This window comes from Taeniopygia guttata, chromosome 1A (genome assembly GCF_048771995.1).
Source record: "Taeniopygia guttata chromosome 1A, bTaeGut7.mat, whole genome shotgun sequence".
Classification (NCBI taxonomy): Eukaryota; Metazoa; Chordata; class Aves; order Passeriformes; family Estrildidae; genus Taeniopygia; species Taeniopygia guttata.
The window spans coordinates 1,410,238-1,430,982 of record NC_133025.1 but is presented as its reverse complement, the minus strand read 5'-3'; the positions used below and the strand labels follow the sequence as shown (position 1 = coordinate 1,430,982).

At 51.1% G+C, this 20,745-nt stretch overlaps 2 protein-coding genes and 1 long non-coding RNA gene across 11 annotated transcripts in view; 1 reads left to right on the top strand and 2 right to left on the bottom strand.

Moving 5' to 3' along the window:
* The window catches only part of GDI2 (GDP dissociation inhibitor 2), a 14,140-nt gene extending 12,447 nt beyond the window's left edge, over positions 1-1,693 (bottom strand). Inside the window, exon 1 of the mRNA XM_030289672.4 lies at positions 1,508-1,693. Within this exon, the coding sequence (XP_030145532.1) occupies positions 1,508-1,552 (45 nt within the window). The 5' untranslated portion in view covers positions 1,553-1,693. The remainder of the gene's footprint in view (positions 1-1,507) is intronic.
* LOC140680570 (uncharacterized) lies at positions 1,103-13,550 on the top strand. The gene is made up of 3 exons (XR_012051901.1): positions 1,103-1,250; positions 12,282-12,356; positions 13,380-13,550. It is a non-coding gene; the product is annotated as an uncharacterized lncRNA (long non-coding RNA).
* Positions 3,322-20,745, bottom strand: ANKRD16 (ankyrin repeat domain 16). 9 transcript variants are annotated; one of them, XR_004369737.3, is made up of 9 exons: positions 20,663-20,745; positions 16,765-17,106; positions 15,466-15,686; positions 11,688-11,730; positions 10,703-10,811; positions 9,599-9,760; positions 6,541-6,619; positions 4,708-4,937; positions 3,322-3,819 (listed from the first exon to the last, which is right to left on the bottom strand). XR_004369737.3 is itself a non-coding variant. In XM_041720884.2 (9 exons), exons 2-8 carry the CDS (start codon positions 17,094-17,096, stop codon positions 4,737-4,739), a joined length of 1,107 nt encoding a protein of 368 aa, XP_041576818.2. In that variant the 5' UTR covers positions 17,097-17,106; positions 20,663-20,745; the 3' UTR covers positions 3,322-3,819; positions 4,708-4,736. The 9 variants fall into 9 exon arrangements, 7 of the variants coding, with proteins under 7 accessions (XP_041576818.2, XP_072774452.1, XP_072774470.1 ...); XM_041720884.2 differs by having other exon boundaries at positions 4,708-4,897; XR_012051896.1 differs by having other exon boundaries at positions 3,683-3,806; positions 20,663-20,740.

The following is a 20,745-nucleotide window of genomic DNA, read 5'->3' as shown; positions in this document are numbered from 1 at the left end:
GTGGGGGAAATCCCTCCCGGGCCAACCCCAAAGCAATCCCTTTGTCCAGCCACCTTTTCCCACCAACAGGAAGGAACAAAAGCAGGAAAGGCCAAGTTGCACAAGGAGGAAAACCTCTCCACCATATTGGATTTTCTTTCCCCCTTCTCCAAACAATGCCTCGCATTTGTAACCTGCAATCCGCCCTCCCGTGGCACCTCCCGGCCTCCGGGGATGCAGGAACCGGGAGAAATCCTCCCGCAAACCTCCCGGGCAGCGGCATTGCCATGTTTTTTTCCCCAGGGCTGCCTGCGGCGCGGGCTGCATCCTCCACAATAGGACAAAGCCCCACCACGGCTCATCCCCCTCCCTCCGCCGCACCCCCATCAGCTGTCAGCTTTCCTTAGGGATCACCGGGATGCAGCGACATCGCAGGAAAGTTTTGGGGTTTTTTTTTTGGAGGGGGGAATAAGGGAAATTTGACAGGCTCGCCAGCCTCCCATCCCCCTCCTGCTGCAGTCAGGGCTGGATGGAGCCGAAGGCTGCAAAGGCGGAGCGGGAATGGGGATGGAGAGGGGGGGGATAACCACGGCTGCCTCCACCCTGCACGGACCTGCAGCCACGTTAGGTTTGTGGTGCGAGGGGAGGAGATGCGTGAAGGGAAAAAAATAAAGTAATAATTAAAAAAAAAAAATGCAATAAATGCCCGTCGGCGTTTTATTGTCCGAGTCTCCCCACGCCCTCCCTCCGCAAAACAACCGCATTTCCTGGGGCCCCCTGGGAATGGCGGGGATAGGTTTGGAATTTGTAATTCCAAACATGAGGAGCTGTTGTAAAATAGATATATAAATCGTATAAAAACCCCACCCGGGGATACAGCGAGGGATGGGGAGAAGGATGCGGGGTGGGGGTGGGATTGGAGCTGCGGGGTGCTGTGAGAGTGAATGATGGGGAAATGAACCAGGGGTTCCCGGGGGGGTCGCACACACCAGACCCCCGGGGGATGCTGAGGGGTGGAGGGGGAGGGAGGATCCCAGGCTGGGCTGGGGATGAATGGGAAAGGCTCCAGGGTGGGGGAGGGAATGAAGCCGAGGGGCTGCTGTGATAACTAATGATAGGAGAAAGCACCCAGGGGGGTCACACACACCAGACCCCCCCCGGTAATTCTGGGGATGGCGACGGGGAGAACCCAGAGAGAGGCGAGGGGGCTACCGTGGACAGGTGACAGCTGAAGAAAAGGACCTGAAAGGGGCGAGTGGGGCGATAATCAGGTGAGAGATTGGGGAGGGGACGGCACACCCTGGGGGAGGGGATAAAGACCTGAGCGCCCGAGGCGGGGGGGTCTCAAACCCAGCCTGTGGGGGGGAGGATCAGGTGATAGACGGGCAAAAGGACAGCGGCGCCGGGCTGGGTGAGGGATGGGGAAGGGGGTCAGCCGCAGGAGCCGGGGGGGGGGCGGCGGGGCGGGGCAGGGCGGCGGCCGCCCGCAGCAGGCCCGAGGCGCGAGCGGGCGGCGGCTGCTCCTCACCGTGAGGCCGGTGCCCAGCACGATCACGTCGTACTCCTCATTCATGGCGGCGCGCGGTGTCTCGGGGGGGTCTCTCGGCCGGGGCTGAGGCGAACCGGGCGCTACGCGGGGGCCGCGGGAGCGCGAGAAAATGGAGCCGCCGCCGTGAGGGGACCGCGCCGGGAGGGGCGGGGCCGGGCCGCCCGCGCCCCGCCCACGCGCCTGCCAATCACAGGGCGCCTCGCCACGCCATTGGCTGGCGGCGCCGTCACTCAAGGGGCGGGAGCGCTGCGCGCGCGAGCGGCGCTGCCACCGTGGTGGGGGCGCGGCGCGCATGCGCAGTTCCATGGACGCCCCTATGGGCTCGGACTCTGTGGGGGGGGGTCCTAAATTTGGGTTTTCTCCTTAATTTATGGGGTTCTTCAATTTGAGGGGCTCCTTTGTTTACTTGGCTGGGGGCTTCAGTTTAGGGAACCCTCAATTTGGGGGATTCCTCATTTGGGAGAGTCCTTTATTTGGGGTGGTCTCAGTTTAGGGGGCCCTTTCATTGGGAATTTCGTGGATCCTCAGTTTGGGGGATTCCTCAGTTTAGGGAATTTCCTCTACTTGGAGGGGGGCCTTCGGTTTATGGGAGATTTGTTATTTGACCTAGGTTTGGGGGGGTCCTCAGTTTTGGTGGGCTCCTTAACTTGGGGGGTTCTTCTATTTAGGGTATTCATCATTTTGGGAGAGTTTTCAATCTGTGGGGTTCTCCATTTAGGGGGTCCTCAATTTGGGGGTTTTTCCTCCATTTAGGGGAGGAGCCTCTTTTTGGGGGATTCTTAATTTTGGGGGACCTCTCATTAGTGGGGGATACAGTTTAAGGGGCTTCTCTGTTTGGGGCAAATCACGTATTTGGGGGATCCTTAATTTCAAGGGGATCCTCAGTTCGGGGATGTTCCTGAATATTGGGCGAGTCCTCAATTTAGGGGTTCTCTGGGAGCATCCTCAATTTAGGGAGGTCCTTAAATTAGGGTGGGTTGTCAGTTTAATGGGGTCCTTAAATAAAGGGGTTCCTCAGTTTAGGGGGGTTTAATTGGGCCCCCCAATCCCCCCACATCTGATGCTTTTCCATCCCATCCCAGACAACCCATGGACCACTTTTGATGGGAAGTTTGCTAACTATCCCAACAAACACCCCTAATTAGGCTGCATTTCTACTCCCCAAAATCCTGTTTGGGAAAAAACGGGAAGGAAAAATTTTTGGAAAAGAAAAACCTGAATTCCCTGGGGGAATTTTGCAGGCATAAAGCTGAATTCACATTCCTTTTCTAACCCTCAAAATAATGCACGTTCCCCTTGGTGTTTTGAAATGTGTTTCCATGTTTTTAAGGAGTTTCCCCATTGTGTTGCCATGGATATTTGGGAACATTCCCACTGTTTTATTTTTTTCCCATCAGTAATATTGGGAGGACACAGCTATTCCATGGCTTATTAAAATGATAAAAAGTGGGAATGAAGCAGCTCCTTGCATTTCCTGCTGTAGAGAGGCCAGAGCTGGATTTATGGATTTAAGGATCCATAGATCCTTAAATTTTAGAGTTTTTAAAATTTTTTTTTATTCCTTTTAGAAGGATAAAATCATTTCCTCACCCCACCCAGGGGCTGATCCAAAATTCCTGCTCCAGGGATAGCAAGGTGGGAATTTCCCACTCAAACCCAGCCCTGAGCACCATGGTTCATGGTGCACACTTTAATTCATTCCCTTCCTGATTTTTAACATCTTCCATCCCCAAAAAAGCAGAATTCCATCCGTTTTTAACTCTTGGCATTACAAATAGACAAGGACACATCACTTTTTCATGGAATTTATAATTCCAGCTTATAATTCCAATTTATAATCAACAGCTGCAGCTGCTCTTACCTTGCTGGGTATTCCAGGTTTCCGAGAGCAGATTATTGGGATTTAAAGTTCATCAGTGCTGGGAATTGCCCAGCATTCCAGTCTGGAATAAAGCTCCTCCTTATTTCAGTCTGATCCAGAGATCCCTGATGTCCTCACAAGGTTGAGGTCCCACTAGAGATTCCTGCAGGTTTTGGGATCAGCTGTGGGCTACAAAAAGGTTGATGCAGCTTCAAGAGTCTCTGTCCTACCCAAAGAGGTAAAATTACACATTAAATTGCAAATTAAAGCAATTTATGGGATTGGTGGAAAGCAGGTCCATGAAGAGCTAGAAAAGCCATGATCCAGGTGGATCTTCTCCATGGGGATGTTCAGGGTGTGGAAATTCCCAGGAAAAGCCACGAGGATCCCTGGAAGTGGCACTTCCCTTGGATGGTTCTGTTTCAGGGAGCTGCACAGGAAGAGGCAAAAGAGGAAAATTAATTTATAATGATGCATCAGAAGAGGAATGTGATAAAAACATGGAATTGTTTGGGTGGAAAGGGACCTTAAAGACCATCTCATTCCAATGGGCAGGGACACCTTGCACCATCCCAGGCTGCTCCAACCTGGCCTTGGACACTTCCAGGGATGGAGCAGCCACAACTTTTTTGGGAAACCTGTTCCAGGTCCTCCCCACCCTCCCAGGGAAGAGCCCAGACCCATCACCTCCATTATCATTTGAGATAATCCTATTTAAAACATTTCTCCTAAATCTACTCCCAAAAGCCAAGCTTGGCTCCTCTGCTCAATATTGGGAAAAAATCCTTGCTTTATGGGGAGTTTTTCAGACCTTGGTTTGGGGGGGGGTTCTCCGTTTTGGTGGGCTCCTTAACCTGGGGAGGTTCTTCTGTTTAGGGTATTCATCATTTTGGGGGAGTTTTCAGTCTGGGGGAGTGTCTTCCATGTCCTCAGGTCATGACCTTCCAGGTCCTCAATTTGGGTGGGTTTTTCTCAATTTGGGTGGGTTTTTCTCAATTTGGGTGGGTTTTCCTCAATTTGGGTGGGTTTTCCTCAATTTAGGGGGTTTCCCTCCATTTAGGAAAGGATACTCTATTTGGGGGATTCTTAATCTTGGGGGTCCTTTCATTAGTGGGGGATTCTTAATTTTGGGGGTCCTTTCATTAGTGGGGGATACAATTGAATTTTGGGGGTCCTCTCATTAGTGGGAGTTCTCTTTTTGGGGCAAGTCCCCCTATTTGAGGGATCCTTAATTTCAAGAAGCTCCACACTTTTGGGGACCAATCTGGGGATTTTAATCAGCCGTTTCCCTAAATCTGGGAAGGAATAACCAATGTACCATGTGAAAAAGGAGCAGGTTCCTCTTCTTCAGGTGCTGACTTGTGCTCCCTGGAAAAGCTGGATGACATCAGGTCTCCTGGCCAGCTGCTGGGCCAGTGTTCCCGTGGCATCAGGAGCATCCTGGAGCCCGGCCCGCAGCAGGATCCTGGTGGCCACCACGTGCTGCCCGGCGCTGGCCACGTGCAGGGCTGGGGGACACAACAGCAGCTGGGGTCACCTCATCCTGCTCTGCATGGAAACCAGACCCCCGTGGGAATAAACAGGTGGAGGGTGAAAAATGAGTTCTGCCAGCGTGGGATTATGGAGTGGTTTGGGGTTTTGGGTTGGGATAAATTGCAGGGTTAAGGTTGGGATCACTGAGTCTGATCTTAAAGATCATCCACTTCCACCCTCCTGCCATGGGCAGGGATCTTCCAACTATCCCAGGCTGCTCCAGCCTCAATGTCCAGCCTTTCCTTGGACATTCCAGGGATCCAGGGGCAGCCCCAGCTGCTCTGGCAATCCCAGCCCAGCCAGGAATTCCTCATTCCCAAGATCCCATCCATGGCTGCCCTCTGGCAGTGGGAGCCATTCCCTGTGTCCTGTCCCTCAGGCCTTGTCCCCAGTCCCTCTGCAGCTCTCCTGGAGCCCCTTCAGGCCCTGGAATGTGCTGGAAGCTCTCCCTGGATCCTTCCCTTCTCCAGGAGAACATTCCCAGCTCTCCCAGCCTGACATTGGATCCATCTCTTCTCCAAGAAATTCATGGACTCAGGGGCTTCACTTGCAATCTCAGGAAGCCATGAAGGGTCTCCCTTTTCCTTTCCCTCTCTTTTCTATCCCCATTTTCCATAAAAATCCCTTGGGATGGATCCTGAGTATCCCAAATCCCAGAATCCTGGACCAGTTTGGGTGGGAAGGGACCTCAAAGCTCATTCCAGGGACACCTGCCATGATCTCAGGGTGCTCCAGTCCTTCCTTGGACATTGCAGGGATCCAGGGGCAGCCCCAGCTGCTCTGGCAATCCCAGCCCAGCCCCTCCTCACCCTCACTGTAAAAAAACTCTTCCATCTAATCCAAAGGAGGCATCCTGATCTCTCTGGATAATCCTGATGTGGATGAGAAGCTTCCCAAGGACGCAGTGACCCAAGCCCAGCCAAGGAGGAGCCACAGGAAAAAACATTCCAGGGTTGGATGAGCTCAGCAGATCTTGGATTTAGTCACTGAGGGGGCGGAGGGAGAGATGGCACCGCTAAAACGTGGCTTTAACCAAACCCCAGGGCTGGGGAATTTGCCAATTTTGGTGATGGCTGAAACAAATTTGTCTTTTTTTTTTTAATATTTAATTTTTTTCTGGGGGGAGATGCTGATGCAAGAGCTGCCTGAGCCTTTCCTGCTGGGAATGCCGACTCTCCAGCATCGCTATAGCAACTCCATTTCCGTGCCAGCTCTCTGGTATTATTTGCTCATCAGCCATTTCCAGGCTGTTTGCTAAGGAATTGAGGCTGGAGAGCTCAATCCTTGTGTTTGTCCATCCAACCTGCTTCCAACAGGATCATTCCAGCCAAATTTGAGGCACCATCGGAGATCCTCAGGTGGAAAATAAGCAGGAAATTCCCAATTCCCAATTTGGGTCTCTGTTCTTCCCCCAAGGGAAAAGCCCCAGCAGAAATTCCAGCAAACTGAAAGCCAGGGAATGCAAAATGCCCAAAAAAATCCTGGGATAATCCATCATGGTACTCCCAGAGCAAATGTATCCATGGATTTGGCATCTCCCTGCACACTGAGGTTGGGATGTGCTTATGGAAGCTCTTGGTGTCACATAAAGGTTGGAAAACCAGCTTGGAATTCTCACCAGAACGGCCCTTCCCATCCTTAGCCTGGAGATCAGCACCGAGGGACAGCAGGGTCTGGATGGTGTGTCCATGTCCTTCCTGCAGAACGTGGAATTTGGGATCAGCTCTGTGCTTGGATCCATCCCAAACCTGGGATTGCACAGATCTGCTCTGTCCTGGTCAGGTCTGGGGGTACCAGGAGCTCCAGAGGATCTTGGAGCTGATGGAAATCAGGGTCAGCTGCCTTCACATCAGATCCATAAGGCAGCAATTGTTATCACAATTGTTATCACCAGACACCTTCCTAAAATCCCAGAATGGTTTGGGCTGGAAAAAATCCTTAAAGATCATCCAATTCTAACTCCTGCCACGGGAAGGGACACCTTCCCTATCCCAAGGTGCTCCAGCCTTTCCTTGGGCATTCCAGGGATCCAGGGGCAGCCCCAGCTGCTCTGGCAATTCCCAGCCCAGCCAGGAATTCCTCATTCCCAAGATCCCATCCATGGCTGCCCTCTGGCAGTGGGAGCCATTCCCTGTGTCCTGTCCCTGCAGGCCTTGTCCCCAGTCCCTCTGCAGCTCTCCTGGAGCCCCTTCAGGCCCTGGAATGTGCTGGAAGCTCTCCCTGGATCCTTCTCCTCTCCAGGGGAACATTCCCAGCTCTCCCAGCCTGACATTGGATCCATCTCCTCTCCAAGAAATTCATGGACCCAGGGGCTTCACTTGGAATCTCAGGAAGCCATGAAGGGTCTCCCTTCCCTTTCCCTCTCTTTTCTATCCCAATTTTCCATAAAAATCCCTTGGGATGGATCCTGAGTGTCCCAAATCCCAGAATCCTGGACCAGTTTGGGTGGGAAGGGACCTCAAAGCTCATTCCAGGGACACCTGCCATGATCCCAGGGTGCTCCAGTCCTTCCTTGGACATTCCAGGGATCCAGGGGCAGCCCCAGCTGCTCTGGCAATTCCAGCCCAGCCAGGAATTCCTCATTCCCAAGATCCCATCCATGGCTGTCCTCTGGCAGTGGGAGCCATTCCCTGTGTCCTGCCCCTCCATCCCTTATCCCAGGTATCTCTCCTGGAGCCCCTTCAGGCTCTGGAAGGGGCTCTGAGCTCTCTCCATCTCTGAGTTGCAAATCCCTCCAATTCCCAGGGGATCTGGAGTGGATTTTTCTGGGGTTACTCCAGCTCCAGGAGCAGAACCTGTTGCTCATCTCCCTCCCTCAGTCACAGGCATTTCCCAAAGAATTCCTCCACGATTTGTGATGCCATGGGTGAAGACCCAGCTAGCCGCAATCCGCTGTGTCCTCCCTCCTTCCTCTGCCAGGAACCAATTTCAAATTCCACAGAGAAAAACCCAGCACAACCCCCACCTCCTTCCACCCTGCACAGGCTTTTCCAGAAATAAATCCTTTCTCCCTAAATAACACGCCTGATTTTGGAATTACATCCTCAATGCCATGAATTAGTCTTTGTCCTGCAGCCTGGGAATGGAAAGCTCTTATTTTTATCCCACCCCCCTCACCCTCTTTTTCCCTATTCCTATAGGATTCCACAGCATCTTCCCTGATCACAAGGCTCCCATTTCCCTGCAAACCCAATTCCATGGCAAAGCCACTGAGCCAGGAACTGCTGCAGCTGCCACAGCCCTGGCAGCAAATTGAATTTACAAAATAATTTGATTTTTATGTGTTTATAAATGCAAAAGAATAAGAAAAGAGAGAGATAAAAACACAACCCACCAGTCAAACAAATGGTGCTGTAAATACAAAGTGACACCGAGCCCGGGCAGGGAAAGGAAGAATCCCATCCAATCATTCCCAAATCAGCCAGGAGCTGGGATTTTCTCCAAGGCACATTATATTCCCCCCAGAGCCTTGCTGTTCAACGTACCCTTGGCAACCAGAAGGGCTTTCTGGGAGCAGGAGGCCATGAAAATGGGAGAAAGGGCTCCTTTGTGGCACGGCTGGATGGTGCCAGCATTCCCAGGGAGTGGCATGGATGCTTTTGTAGGAGCAGGGCACTGGGATGAGGTTTTATTCCCACCACAAGGCTCAGAGTGCTGTTAAAATCCTGGGTTTAACATCTCTGGGTCTGAGCAGGGACATTCCTGTGCTGCCAGCTGGATGCCAGGAGGGATCCTGGTCAGCAGGGAAGTTTTGGGATCTGCTCTGCATTCCCAAGGAGTGTTGCAGGATCCACAGCTCTGCTCCCCACACAGGCTGGGAGGAGGAAAAAGCTCCAATGGTTCTAGAATTCAAAACAACTCTGGTGTGAAGGACACAGATAAAATTCTGGGAGCTCCCCCTGCATTCCCAGCTCTCCCACTTCTGGACATGTCCTGTCCCTCCTCTGCAGGCAGCTGGACACAAACATGGAATTGCTGGGGTGGGAAGGACCTCAGAGCCCCTCCAGTGCCACCTCAGCCATGGCAGGGACACCTCCCACTGTCCCAGGCTGCTCCAGCCCCAGTGTCCAGCCTTTCCTTGGACATTCCAGGGATCCAGGGGCAGCCCCAGCTGCTCTGGCAATCCCAGCCCAGCCAGGAATTCCTCATTCCCAATCTCCCATCCATGGCTGCCCTCTGGCAGTGGGAGCCATTCCCTGTGTCCTGTCCCTGCAGGCCTTGTCCCCAGTCCCTCTGCAGCTCTCCTGGAGCCCCTTCAGGGCCTGGAATGTGCTGGAAGCTCTCCCTGGATCCTTCTCCTCTCCAGGGGAGCACCCCCAGCTCTCCCAGCCTGGATTCCTGGGAACTGAGGGGCTCCAGCCCTGGAGCAGCTCTGTGCACTCCTCTGGGCTCTCTCCAGCAGCTCCAGGTCCTGCTGTTGGCTCCAGGGCTGGGATCTGGTGCTCCAGGTGGGATCTCACCAGAGCAGAGCAGAGGGGGAGAATCCCACCCTCACCCTGCTGCCCACATTTCCTTTGATGCCCAGAAAACAGGGAATGGGACTGGTCAGGAGCAGATGGACAGTGGCAAAGGATGAACCAGGAATGCAAATCCTCCATGGTGGCCAACACCTGATGCAGCCTGGTTTAGGTGCCTGGCACAGGCTTTTCCAAGGGAATTTGGGAGCAGGGACAAACCTTGGCTGCGTAGTGCAGGGCTGGCAGCTGCAGGGACGTCGCTCTGGCGTTGACATCCACGCCCAGCTCGGACACCAGGAACTGGATGGAGCCATCCTGGGCTGTCACAGCTGCCCTGTGCAGGGCCTGGGCACCCAGGGCATCCACAGCTGTGGGACAGGCCTGCAATTAGGGAATATCATGGGATTAACACAAAGTGTACTCATCCCCAATCTGATCAGCACCACCAGGAAACCTCCACGAGGTTTCCCACCTCTCCCACCCTCAGTGCTTGGAATGTGAGGTTAAAACCACAACAAACTTCCCAAACTTCCCAATCCAGAAAACAGGATTTCCTTTTCCTTAGGACATCCAGGATCTGACCAATGACTCTGGGAGAATCAGCCATGATGGGACCCCAAACAGCTGGGATCAATCAGCAATCAATCAATAAATGATTGATTGCAGTCATCTGGTTCCTGCTGTGCACAATTGGCTCTAATGCCATTCCCTGGAGGAAATCAGGGATTTTTGGGAGCCAGCACAGGAGCAGGAGCTGCCAGGAGAGAGGGAGGGCAGGGAGGAGCTCTGGATAACTCATGGATGGACATTTCCATGTTATCCACAGCCACTGGAGCCTCCATGCTGAGTCCTGGCATTCCAAGAGCTGCTTTTGGCTCTGCCACAGCTGCCCCTGGAGCGCTGGGAATGTCCTGTCCCCTTCTGGTGTCACCATCCCACTCCACCAGCTCTGGGGACACGTTTACCACAAAAGCTGTGGCTGTCCCTGGATCCCTGGAATATTCACATTGGACAGGGCTTGGAATCACCTTGGATAATGGAAGATATCCCTGCCCATGGCAGGGGTGGAATGACATGATTTTTAAGGTCCTTCCAACCCAAACCATTCCATGATTCCTGCCCCAAGAGCTGATTCCTGACAACCTCACTCAGGCAAATCCTTCTCACCTCCAGGGTGAATTTGCTTTTTTTTTACACAATTTTGTTCTCTACAACTTGGGAACTTGCTTCCTTACGCTCCAGTCACGACAAACACGTGGCTCACCTGTCCTGGCAGCTCTGGCTCAGCTCCTGGGAGAGGCAGTGAGGGATTTTGGCACCCACCTGGTGTTTCTCCAGCAGCAGCCGGGCGATGCCGACGTGCCCATTCTGCAGAGCGTCCATGAAGGGAGTGACCCCACAGCTGTCCCTCCTGTCAGGTTGGTACTGGCACCTGGAAGTGACAGGAGGAACAACCAGGACAGAGCTGTTGGCAGCTCCAAAATCCTTATGGAAAGAGACTCTCAGCAGCTGGGATTGAAAATTGAATATATAAAGCTCGTCCATAGACTATGCATAAACCTCTCCTGGTGTTTTAGGGCCTGGGGAATGATTTGTGGGGTTTTTTTGGGGATTAGAGAGCTGGTTCAGTTCATTTGGGCTCTACAGATAATTTATAATTCCCTTTTTCCTGCCCAGAGGGTTTCCAGAAGGGACAAGGTGTGCACTGGAAGCAGGGAATAACCAGATCTTCATGGAATGATGTACAAAATCAAGAGACCACCAACCTCATGCAGGTTAAACTCCAGTGAAATGAGAGAAAACTGAATTAAAGCCAGGTTTAGATCACAGAGCTGTTTATGCTGGGCCAAGCATGGACAGGTTGAGATGAGCTGCAATTCCCAGGGAAAGCTGCTCCAGCTCTGGGAAGGGAGAACAGAGAAAAGGAACAGAGCTGCTTTAAAGCCACTTCCCAGGAAAACAAGGATAAGCCAAACCTAAGAAAGCTGCTCCCAGCACAGAGCTGCCAGGAATCCCTTTGCTCCTTGTCACACTGGGAATGAATCAGCAGGGAAAACAAACCCAGGGCTGAGTTACATAACTGGGATTTGTGTCACAACCAAGAGGGAGCCCATCCCCAGGGAATCCTTGTGTTTTCCCTAGCTGGGAAAAACCTGGAGCATGAGGAGCCAGCTTTGGGGTGGAGGGCAGGGCAGCTGCGATGTGCCTCCCCAGTGGAACAGCACAAGCATCCTTTGTGTCCAAATCCTGGCAGGGAATGGGGAGGTGGGGGAGAAAAAGCTGGAAAAGCTGCAAGGAGCCTGCTTACCTTTCCAGGAGCAGCTCCACGACCTGGGAACAGCCGTGCAGAGCTGGGAAAAGATGGGAAAACCAGGAAAAATATGGATTGGTTGTGGTTTTGTGGCATTGTGTCCCTAGAGTGAGGCATGCTCGGGTTGCTGATCCTTTTGGGATGAGGGGAGGGATTCCAAGGGGCTTGGGATGCAAGGGGCTTTATTCCCATCAATTTTTTGGTGGGATTTAAAATTAAAAAAATGCTTCCCTTGCTCTGATCCGATTGGGAAATGTTAGGTAAAGCAGGGAAAAGGTATGGAATGGGCATTGCCTGGTTCTACCTGCCACAGAATTCAGCTGAAACAAAAAACTCCCAATTATTTGTTCATTCCCAAATTGGGATCTGGGAGAAGCAAAAGGAACACAGAGCAGGCAGCTGTGGAAATGCTGGATAACATTCCCAGCCACTCCCATCTCATCATCCTCACCCATCTCAGAGGGAAAACAACAGCAGAGTGGGGGGGAGGATTTGAACCCAAGGCACTGAAATACTCCATTTTTTTCTTGATTTTCTAAAACATTTCACTTCACACAGCTTTTTTTTTTTTTCCTTTTTTTTCCCCTGCAGGTCACTTTTGCAAAACAAATGGAACATATTCAAGAGAAAAATATCATCAAACCAAGGCTGGAGCTGCTCCATCAGGTGATGGAAAAAGGGCTCCTGGGAAATGTGTGCTCCCAGAAGCAACTTTCAGCTGGAATCCCAGTGAGGGATTCCCAGATTTTGGCTCTTTGCTCCTGCTCCCTGCCTGATGAACCCGAGTTATGGGAAGAAAAATCCCTTACAATTCCATCTTTTATCAGGAACAGAGACTTGGGACAGCTGGGAGCCACTGCTGCATTACACATCCTCTAATTACCTCTTCCCAGCTTTCTTCCCTCGGGATAGAAGAAGCAAAAAAGCTGAAAGAATCAACCCTTATTAACATAAAAAATGATTGCAGGAGGGAGAAAATGACCCTTCAGGAAGACAGCTGGCCTGGTCACGGGTTAATGTGCTCAAATCCACACCCCTAGGATGGAAATCCATAGAAATCCATGGAAAAAGCAGTTGGTCCTTTCATGATTCCCCCTGGCAGCTCCAATGCCATCTCCAGCCCCTCCTGCCTTGGGAACTGGGAATATCCCCTGGGATAAGTGTGGGGATACCAGGGAGCAGCAGTTTGGGATCAAATTGTACTGGGGGCACTGGGGGGTTAAGTCATAATTCCCTAAAATTCCAGCCCTTCCCAATTCCCAGTCACTCCCACTCCAGCTGCTGCTCCAGGGTCTGGATGGGTCAGGAAATTCCAGAAATCCATCCAAATTGTGGATTAGTGGCTCTGCCAAAGGAAACACAGGTGGAGACATCTCCAGGAAGCAGAATCCAGGTGCTGGATCCCCATATCCCAAGGCAAGGAGAAGACTTTGCCTCAAGGTCAGAATTCCCCCTTTCCCACAGGATAATCCCAAATCCCAGAGCTCACCCTGCCCCTGTCCCAACCCCTCAGCTCCCAGATCCCAACCCAACATCCACGTCCTGCTGGGGGAGGAGCTGCCAGCTCCATGGAAACAACACCTGGAATTGGGCAGGGATAGGAGAACATAAAAAAATCGGGATCAGCCACTTGAGGCAACCTGCTGTGATCCCACAAACAACTAATTCCCTGTTTTTTTTCATTCCCAGGTCAAGCACAAGGACGCAGTGGTGCCCAAGGGCTGGAATTGTCACTGCTGATGAGCCAAGAGTGACAGAGCAAGGGCTGGAAAAGCCACGGGAGTGACAGCACAGCAGGGGCTCCTCCCAACACCTCAGGTTTTTCCAGAGTCAATCCCAATTAAATTCTTTGGGAAAGGAGTTTGGGTAGCCAGGGCTCATCTCTGCTGATGATCTCTCTGGTGTGGTCTGAGCCCTTCTCTGCTTCCCAACAATCCTGAGGATGGCTGAGATTTCTAAACGTGCCCATTGCCTTTAAATATCCCTTAAAAGCAGGGAAAAGGGCATGGAAAGGGAATTGTGGATATGGTGGGCTCCAACAACAGCTCCTGTGTATTCCCAGCAGGGATTGTCCCTCCCTTTCACAGAAAGAACCTCTGGAATTCTCACCATGGGATGAGAGCAAGGGGACTCCCAAATTTGGAGTTTATTCTTGGAATCATGGAGTAATTTTGGTTGGAAAAATGCTTGAGCCTAACCATTCCCAAAACTGCCAAAGCCACGTGTCCCCAAGTGCCACATTCACATGGATCTTAAATCCCTCCAGGAACGGGGACTCCACCCCTGCCCTGGGCAGTTCCAATGCTTACAAATTCTTATAATCCCTTTCCATGAAGGAATTTTCCCAATTTCCCACCTGAACCTCCCCAAGCCCAGCTTAAGGCTGTGATAAAGAAATCCACCCCCCAGGCAGATCCCAAAAAGTTCCTCTCAGCAGCCCTGCTGCTTTCAGGAATTTCAAATGCCAGGATGTGCTTGGAGCTGGGGAGCATTTCACACCAGGAAGGAAAATTAAATTCATATTCCAAGCCAAGGGAGCTCGGATCCATCTGTGCCAGGGAGAGATGAACTTGATCCAAGGATCCCATGAATTCCAAGAGGCCGGTTTGTGGATTTCCTGAGGGAAAAAAATCCTATTTTTCTGGAAGTCTACAACAGAATCTGCTTCTCCTGAGGGAAAACCTCATTCCTGCTTATCCAAGCCCCCAAACCAACTACATTATCCCCCAAAATCCCTTTTTTTTGGCCTCTTTTCCCTCAGGCCCAGCACCATGGTGGAGCAGGAGAGGCCACGGCGGCTCCCGAGGCTGGTCCAGGAGGGAAACCTGGATGTGCTGTGGGATTTGTGGATTCTCTGAGGGAAAAATTCCCTTTTCTCTGGTAGTAGAGACCAGGCTCTGCTTCTCCTGAGGGAAAACTTAAGGATTTGTGGATTTCCTGAAGGAAAAATTCCCATTTTTTCTGGAAGTAGACACCAGGCTCTGCTTCTCCTGAGGGAGAACCTCATTCCTGCTTATCCTAAATCCCCAAACCAGCCACAGTATCCCCCAGAATCTCAATTTTTTTGGCCTCTTTTCCCTCAGGCCCAGCTCCATGGCGGATCAGGAGAGGCCACGGAAGCTCCCGAGGCTGGACCAGGAGGGAAACCTGGATGTGGTGTGGGATTTGTGGATTCCCTGAGGGAAAAATTCCCTTTTCTCTGGTAGTAGGCACCAGGCTCTGCTTCTCCTGAGTGAAAACCTAAGGATTTGTGGATTTCCTGAGGGAAAAATTCCTGTTTTTTCTGCAAGTAGACACCAGGCTCTGCTTCTCTTGAGGGAGAACTTCATTCCTGCTTATCCTAAATCCCCAAACTAGCCACAGTATCCCCCAAAATCCCAATTTTTTGGCCTCTTTCCCCTCAGGCCCAACTCCATGGCGAAGCAGGAGAGGCTGCAGCAGCTCCTGAGGCTGGTCCAGGAGGGAAACCTGGATGTGCTGTGGGATTTGTGGATTTTCTGAGGGAAAAATTCCCATTTTTCTGGAAGTAGAGACCAGGCTCTGCTTCTCCTGAGGGAATACCCCATTCACACTTATCCCAATCTGCAAACCATCCACGGTATCCCCCAAAATCCCCATTTTTTGCCTCTTTTCCCTCAGGCCCAGCTCCATGGCAGGGCAGGAGAGGCCGCAGCAGCTCCCGAGGCTGGTCCAGGAAGGAAACCTGGATCTCCTTTGGGAAGAGCTGAGGCTGGATGAGATTCCAGAGGGTTCCCTGGATCCATCCCTGCTGTACCTGCTGTGTGCAGAGGAGTTCTCCCCGTGGTGCTCTCCGTGTCCCAGCAGCTTGGGGACACATCCAGGAGGTACTGGAGCACTTGGGGATGCCCTTCCCTGCTGGCAATGTGGAAGCAATTCCACCCATCCTTGTTCCTCAGCAACGGGTTGGCTCCATGCTCCACCAGAGTTTTGATCACTCCCAAGTTTTTCCTGGTGCAAGCCATCATCAGGGGAGTCCTGGAAGAAGATCCAGGGAAATTAAATAACCTGGCACAACAAATTTGATTCAGGTGCTTTGCCTGAGGTCTCAGGAGATTTTACAGCAGTATTTTTCCAGGCTGGGAATACTCCAGCTCCTTTTCCATGCAGTCCCTCGGAGCATTCTGTATTTTTAAGGCAAACGAGACTTTTTCCAAAGGTTTGGATATGCCTTAGGAAGCGCAGAGCTCCCTGGTTTTAATCCATGGGTGAAAGAGCAGAGCCACACAAATCCAGGCTCGTGGAATCTTGGCCTCAGCTCCAGGCTGGCACAGCACCAATTCCCAGCTCTGGAATGCTGCCTTTGGACTTGTGGCAATCAGTTCCAAAGGGCCTTCCCAGGCTTTCATCTGGGAGCTGGGGAGAATCCTTGTTTTCTGTTTCCAGAAATCCCCATCCCTAAGGGAAGAGCGGAGCAGTAATTCACAACTTCCAGGAGAAGCGAGGGGAAAGCAGGGATGGGGCTGGAATTTCTCCCAAAAATCCAATTGGATCCACAGCGTGTGCAACAGAGGAAGGGAATTCTGCCCCTCTGTTCCACTCAGATGATCCCACATGGAGTCCAGATCTGGGATCCCAATATAAGGATCTGGAGCTGCTGGAGTAAATCCAGAGGAATCCATGGAGCTGCTGTAGGATTGGAACCAGCGTGGGAGAGCTGGGAATGATCCCCTGGAGAAGGGAAGGATCCAGAGAGAGCTTCCAGCACATTCCAGGGCCTGAAGGGGCTCCAGGAGAGCTGCAGAGGGACTGGGGACAAGGCCTGCAGGGACAGGACACAGGGAATGGCTCCCACTGCCAGAGGGCAGCCATGGATGGGATCTTGGGAATGAGGAATTCCTGGCTGGGCTGGGATTGCCAGAGCAGCTGGGAGTGCCCCTGGATCATCCAAGGAAAGGTTGGACACTGGGGCTGGAGCAGCCTGGGATAGGGGAAGGTGTCCCAGGTGGCCCTGGATGATCCTTAAGCTCTTTCCCATCCATTCCATGATCCCAAACACTGCCTCCAGCAGCCACATTCCCACCTTCCCCACCCAATCCCAAATCCCAGCACCTACCAATCAGCCTTTTTCAAGCAGTCCACGCTCGCCCCTCTCTCCAGAAGGAAGGACACACATTCCTGGTGTCCCATGGAAGCAGCCTCATGGATGGGTCTCTTGTAGTCCCCATTGGCCACCTCCATGTCCATCCCGATCTCCTGGATCAGGAATTCCAGCACGTCCCGGCGTCCCAGGCGAGCTGCGTGGTGCAGCAGGGAATCTCCCAAACGTCCCCAGCGCCAGCTGCGAGCCTCTGGGATCTCCTCCAGCCTCAGCTCATCCCGGAGCACATCCAGCTTTCCCTCCTGGACCAGCCTCAGGAGCCGCCGCGGCCGCTCCTGTTCCGCCATGGAGCCGGGCCTGAGGGGAAAGAAGTAAAAAAATTGGGATTTTTGGGGATATTGTGGTTGGTCTGCAGGATTGAGGTAAGCAGGAAGGAGGTTCTTCCTCAAGAGAAGCAGAGCCTGGTGTCTACTTCCAGAAAAAGGGGAATTTTTCCCTCAGGAAATCCACAAATCCTTAAGTTTTCCCTCAGGAGAAGCAGAGCCTGTTGTCTACTTCCAGAAAAATTGGAATTTTTCCCTCAGGGAACCACAAATCCCACAGCACATCCAGCTTTCCTTCCTGGACCAGCCTCAGGAGCTGCTGCAGCCTCTCCTGCTCCGCCATGGAGCTGGGCCTGAAAGGAAAGAGGCCAAAAAATGGGGATTTTGGGCATTGTGATAAGCAGGAATGAAGTTTTCCCTCAGGAGAAACAGAGCCTGGTGTGTACTTCCAGAAAAAGGGGAAAATTTCCCTCAGGAAATCCACAAATCCTTAAGTTTTCCCTCAGGAGAAGCAGAGCCTGTTGTGTACTTCCAGAAAAATGGGAACTTTTCCCTCAGGGAATCCACAAATCCCACAGCACATCCAGGTTTTTCTCCTGGACCAGCCTCAGGAGCTGCCAGAGCCTCTCCTGCTCTGCCATGGAGTTGGGCCTGAGGGAAAAGAGGCCAAAAAAATGGGATTTTGGGGGATAATGTAGTTGGTTTGGGGGCTTGGACAAGCAGGAATGAGGTTTTCCCTCAGGAGAAGCAGAGCCTGGTCTCTACTTCCAGAAAAATGGGAATTTTTCCCTCAGGAAATCTACAAATCCCACAGCAAATCCAGCTTTCCTTCCTGGACCAGCCTCAGGAGCTGCTGCAGTCTCTCCTGCTCCGCCATGGAGCTGGGCCTGAAAGGAAAGAGGCCAAAAAATGGGGATTTTGGGGGTTGGGATAAGCAGGAATGAGGTTCTGTCTCAGGAGAAACAGAGCCTGGTGTGTACTTCCAGAAAAATGGGATTTTTTCCCTCAGGAAATCTACAAATTCCACAGCACATCCAGGTTTCCCTCCTGGACCAGCCTCAGGAGCCGCCATGGCCTCTCCTGCTCCACCATGGAGCCGGGCCTGAGGGGAAAGAAGTAAAAAAATTGGGATTTTTGGGGATATTGTGGTTGGTCTGCAGGATTGAGGTAAGCAGGAAGGAGGTTCTTCCTCAGGAGAAGCAGAGCCTGGTGTCTACTCCCAGAAAAAAGGGAATTTTTCCCTCAAGAAATCCACAAGTCCTTAGGTTTTCCCTCAGGAGAAGCAGAGCCTGTTGTCTACTTCCAGAAAAATCTGAATTTTTCCCTCAGGAAATCTACAAATTCCACAGCACATTCAGGTTTCCCTCCTACACCAGCCTCGGGAGCTGCCGTGGCCTCTCCTGCTCCACCATGGAGCTGGGCCTGAGGGAAAAGAGGCCAAAAAAATGGGATTTTGGGGGATAATGTAGTTGGTTTGGGGGCTTGGATAAGCAGGAATGAGGTTTTCCCTCAGGAGAAGCAGAGCCTAGTGCCTACTTCCAGAAAAAAGGGAATTTTTCCCTCAGGAAATCCACAAATCCTTAAGTTTTCCTTCAGGAGAAGCAGAGCCTGTTGTCTCCTACCAGAAAAATGCGATTTTTTCCCTCAGGGTATCCATAAATTCCACAGCACACCCAGGTTTTTCTCCTGGACCAGCCTCAGGAGCTGCTGTGGCCTCTCCTGCTCCAGCATGGTGCTGGTCCTGAGGGAAAAGAGGCAAAAAATTGGGATTTTGGGGAATATTTTGCTTGTTTTAGGGGGTTGGGATAAGCATTAATGAGGTTTTTCTTCAGGAAAAGCAGAGCCTGGTGTCTACTTCCAGAAAAAAAGGGAATTTTTCCCTCAGAGAAACCCCGAGCCAGCCTCTCTTTCAGGATGAACAGGAATTTCCTTCTCCCTCAGAATAAAGAAAAAGTTTCTTTCTCCCTCAGGATAATTAAAAATTTCCCTTCAGAAATCCAGGATTTGGCCTCTCCTTCAGAAAAAGCAGGAATTTTCCTCTCCCTCTGAAATTCAGGAAGCAATCACCCCGCAGTAAAAGGAAAAATTCAATTTTTCCTTAGGAAAATTAGGATCTGGTCTCTCCCTCCTGAAAAAAAAGGATTTTATTTTCCTTAGGAATACCAGGATCTGATCTTTCCCTTAGGAAAAACAGAAATTCCCTTTTCCCTCAGGAAAACCAGAAGCTTCTTTTTCCATTAGGATGCCCAGGAACCAAATGTTCCCTCTGCAAAAGCAGAAATTCAGTTTTCCCTCTGGAAAACCGGAATTCAGCTTTTCCCTCAGGAAAACAGCTCTCCTTTAGGCAAAATAATTTTTTTTTTTTCCCCTTTGGAAAAGCAGCAACCAGACTATCACTCAGCAAATCCTGAAATTTCCTTTTTCCTCAGGGAAAAAATGGACAATTTCTTTTGATTCAGGAAAACCAGGACCCCACCTCTTCCTCCAAAAAAACCTGGAATTCCCTTTTCCTTTTGGAAAACCAGGAACTTTCTTTTTCCTTGGGAAAACAAGGAAAAACATCCATCAGGAAAAACAGAATTTTGTTTTTTCATATGGGAAACCAGGAATTTCCATCTTCCCTCAGGAAAATGACTAACCAGCCTCTCCCTCTGGTAACACAGAAATTCCCATTCCCTCTGGGAAATCTCCAAAATTCCTGTTCCTCTTAGGAAAGTCAGAAACCAGCTAGAAATCCATCAATTTTCCTTTTCACTAAGGAAAACTTGAAATTCCCTTTTTCCTCTGGAAAACGAATTATTTCCTTTTCCCTGCGGACAGCCAGACAGCAACCTCTCCTCCAGGAAAAGCAGCAATTCCCTTTTCCCTACAAAACGAAGGGGAAATTCCCTTTTTCCTCAGGCAAAAAGGTCAGAAATTCCCTTTTTCCTCAAGAAAAAAAACACATAGAAACTCCCTTTTTTCTCAGGAAAGAAACACAGACATTCCCTTTTTCCTCAGAAAAAAGGCCAGAAATTCCCTTTTTCCTCGGGGGAAAAAAAAAAAAGGCCAGAAATTCCCTTTTTCCTCAGGAAAAAAAACCACAGACATTCCTTTTTCCTCAGAAAAAAAGGCCAGAAATTCCCTTTTTCCTCAGGGAAAAAAAAAAAAAAAAAGGCCAGAAATTCCCTTTTTCCTCAGGAAAAAAAACACAGACATTCCCTTTTTCCTCAGAAAAAAGGCCAGAAGTTCCCTTTTTCCTCAGGAAAAAAAACCACAGACATTCCTTTTTCCTCAGAAAAAAAGGCCAGAAATTCCCTTTTTCCTCAGGGAAAAAAAAAAAAAAAAAGGCCAGAAATTCCCTTTTTCCTCAGGAAAAAAGCCCAGAAATTCATTTTTTCCTCAGGAAAACCAGAAATTCCCTTTTTCCTCAGGAAAAAAAAAAGCCCAGAAATTCATTTTTTCCTCAGGAAAACCAGAAATTCCCGTTTCCTTCGTGGCTCCCAGGAAGGGGCCGCTCCCTCTGGCCAGGATCCCTCCCCTTATCCCTTCCCCAGCTCATCCCAGGCCGCGCAATTCCCGCGGGAAAATTCCCGGTTTTTCCAACCCACCCGCGCGCCGCGGAGCGCTCGTGACGTCACGCGCGGCGGGATGACGTCACTATAGCGGGAAAAGCAAATAAGCCCCGCCCAAC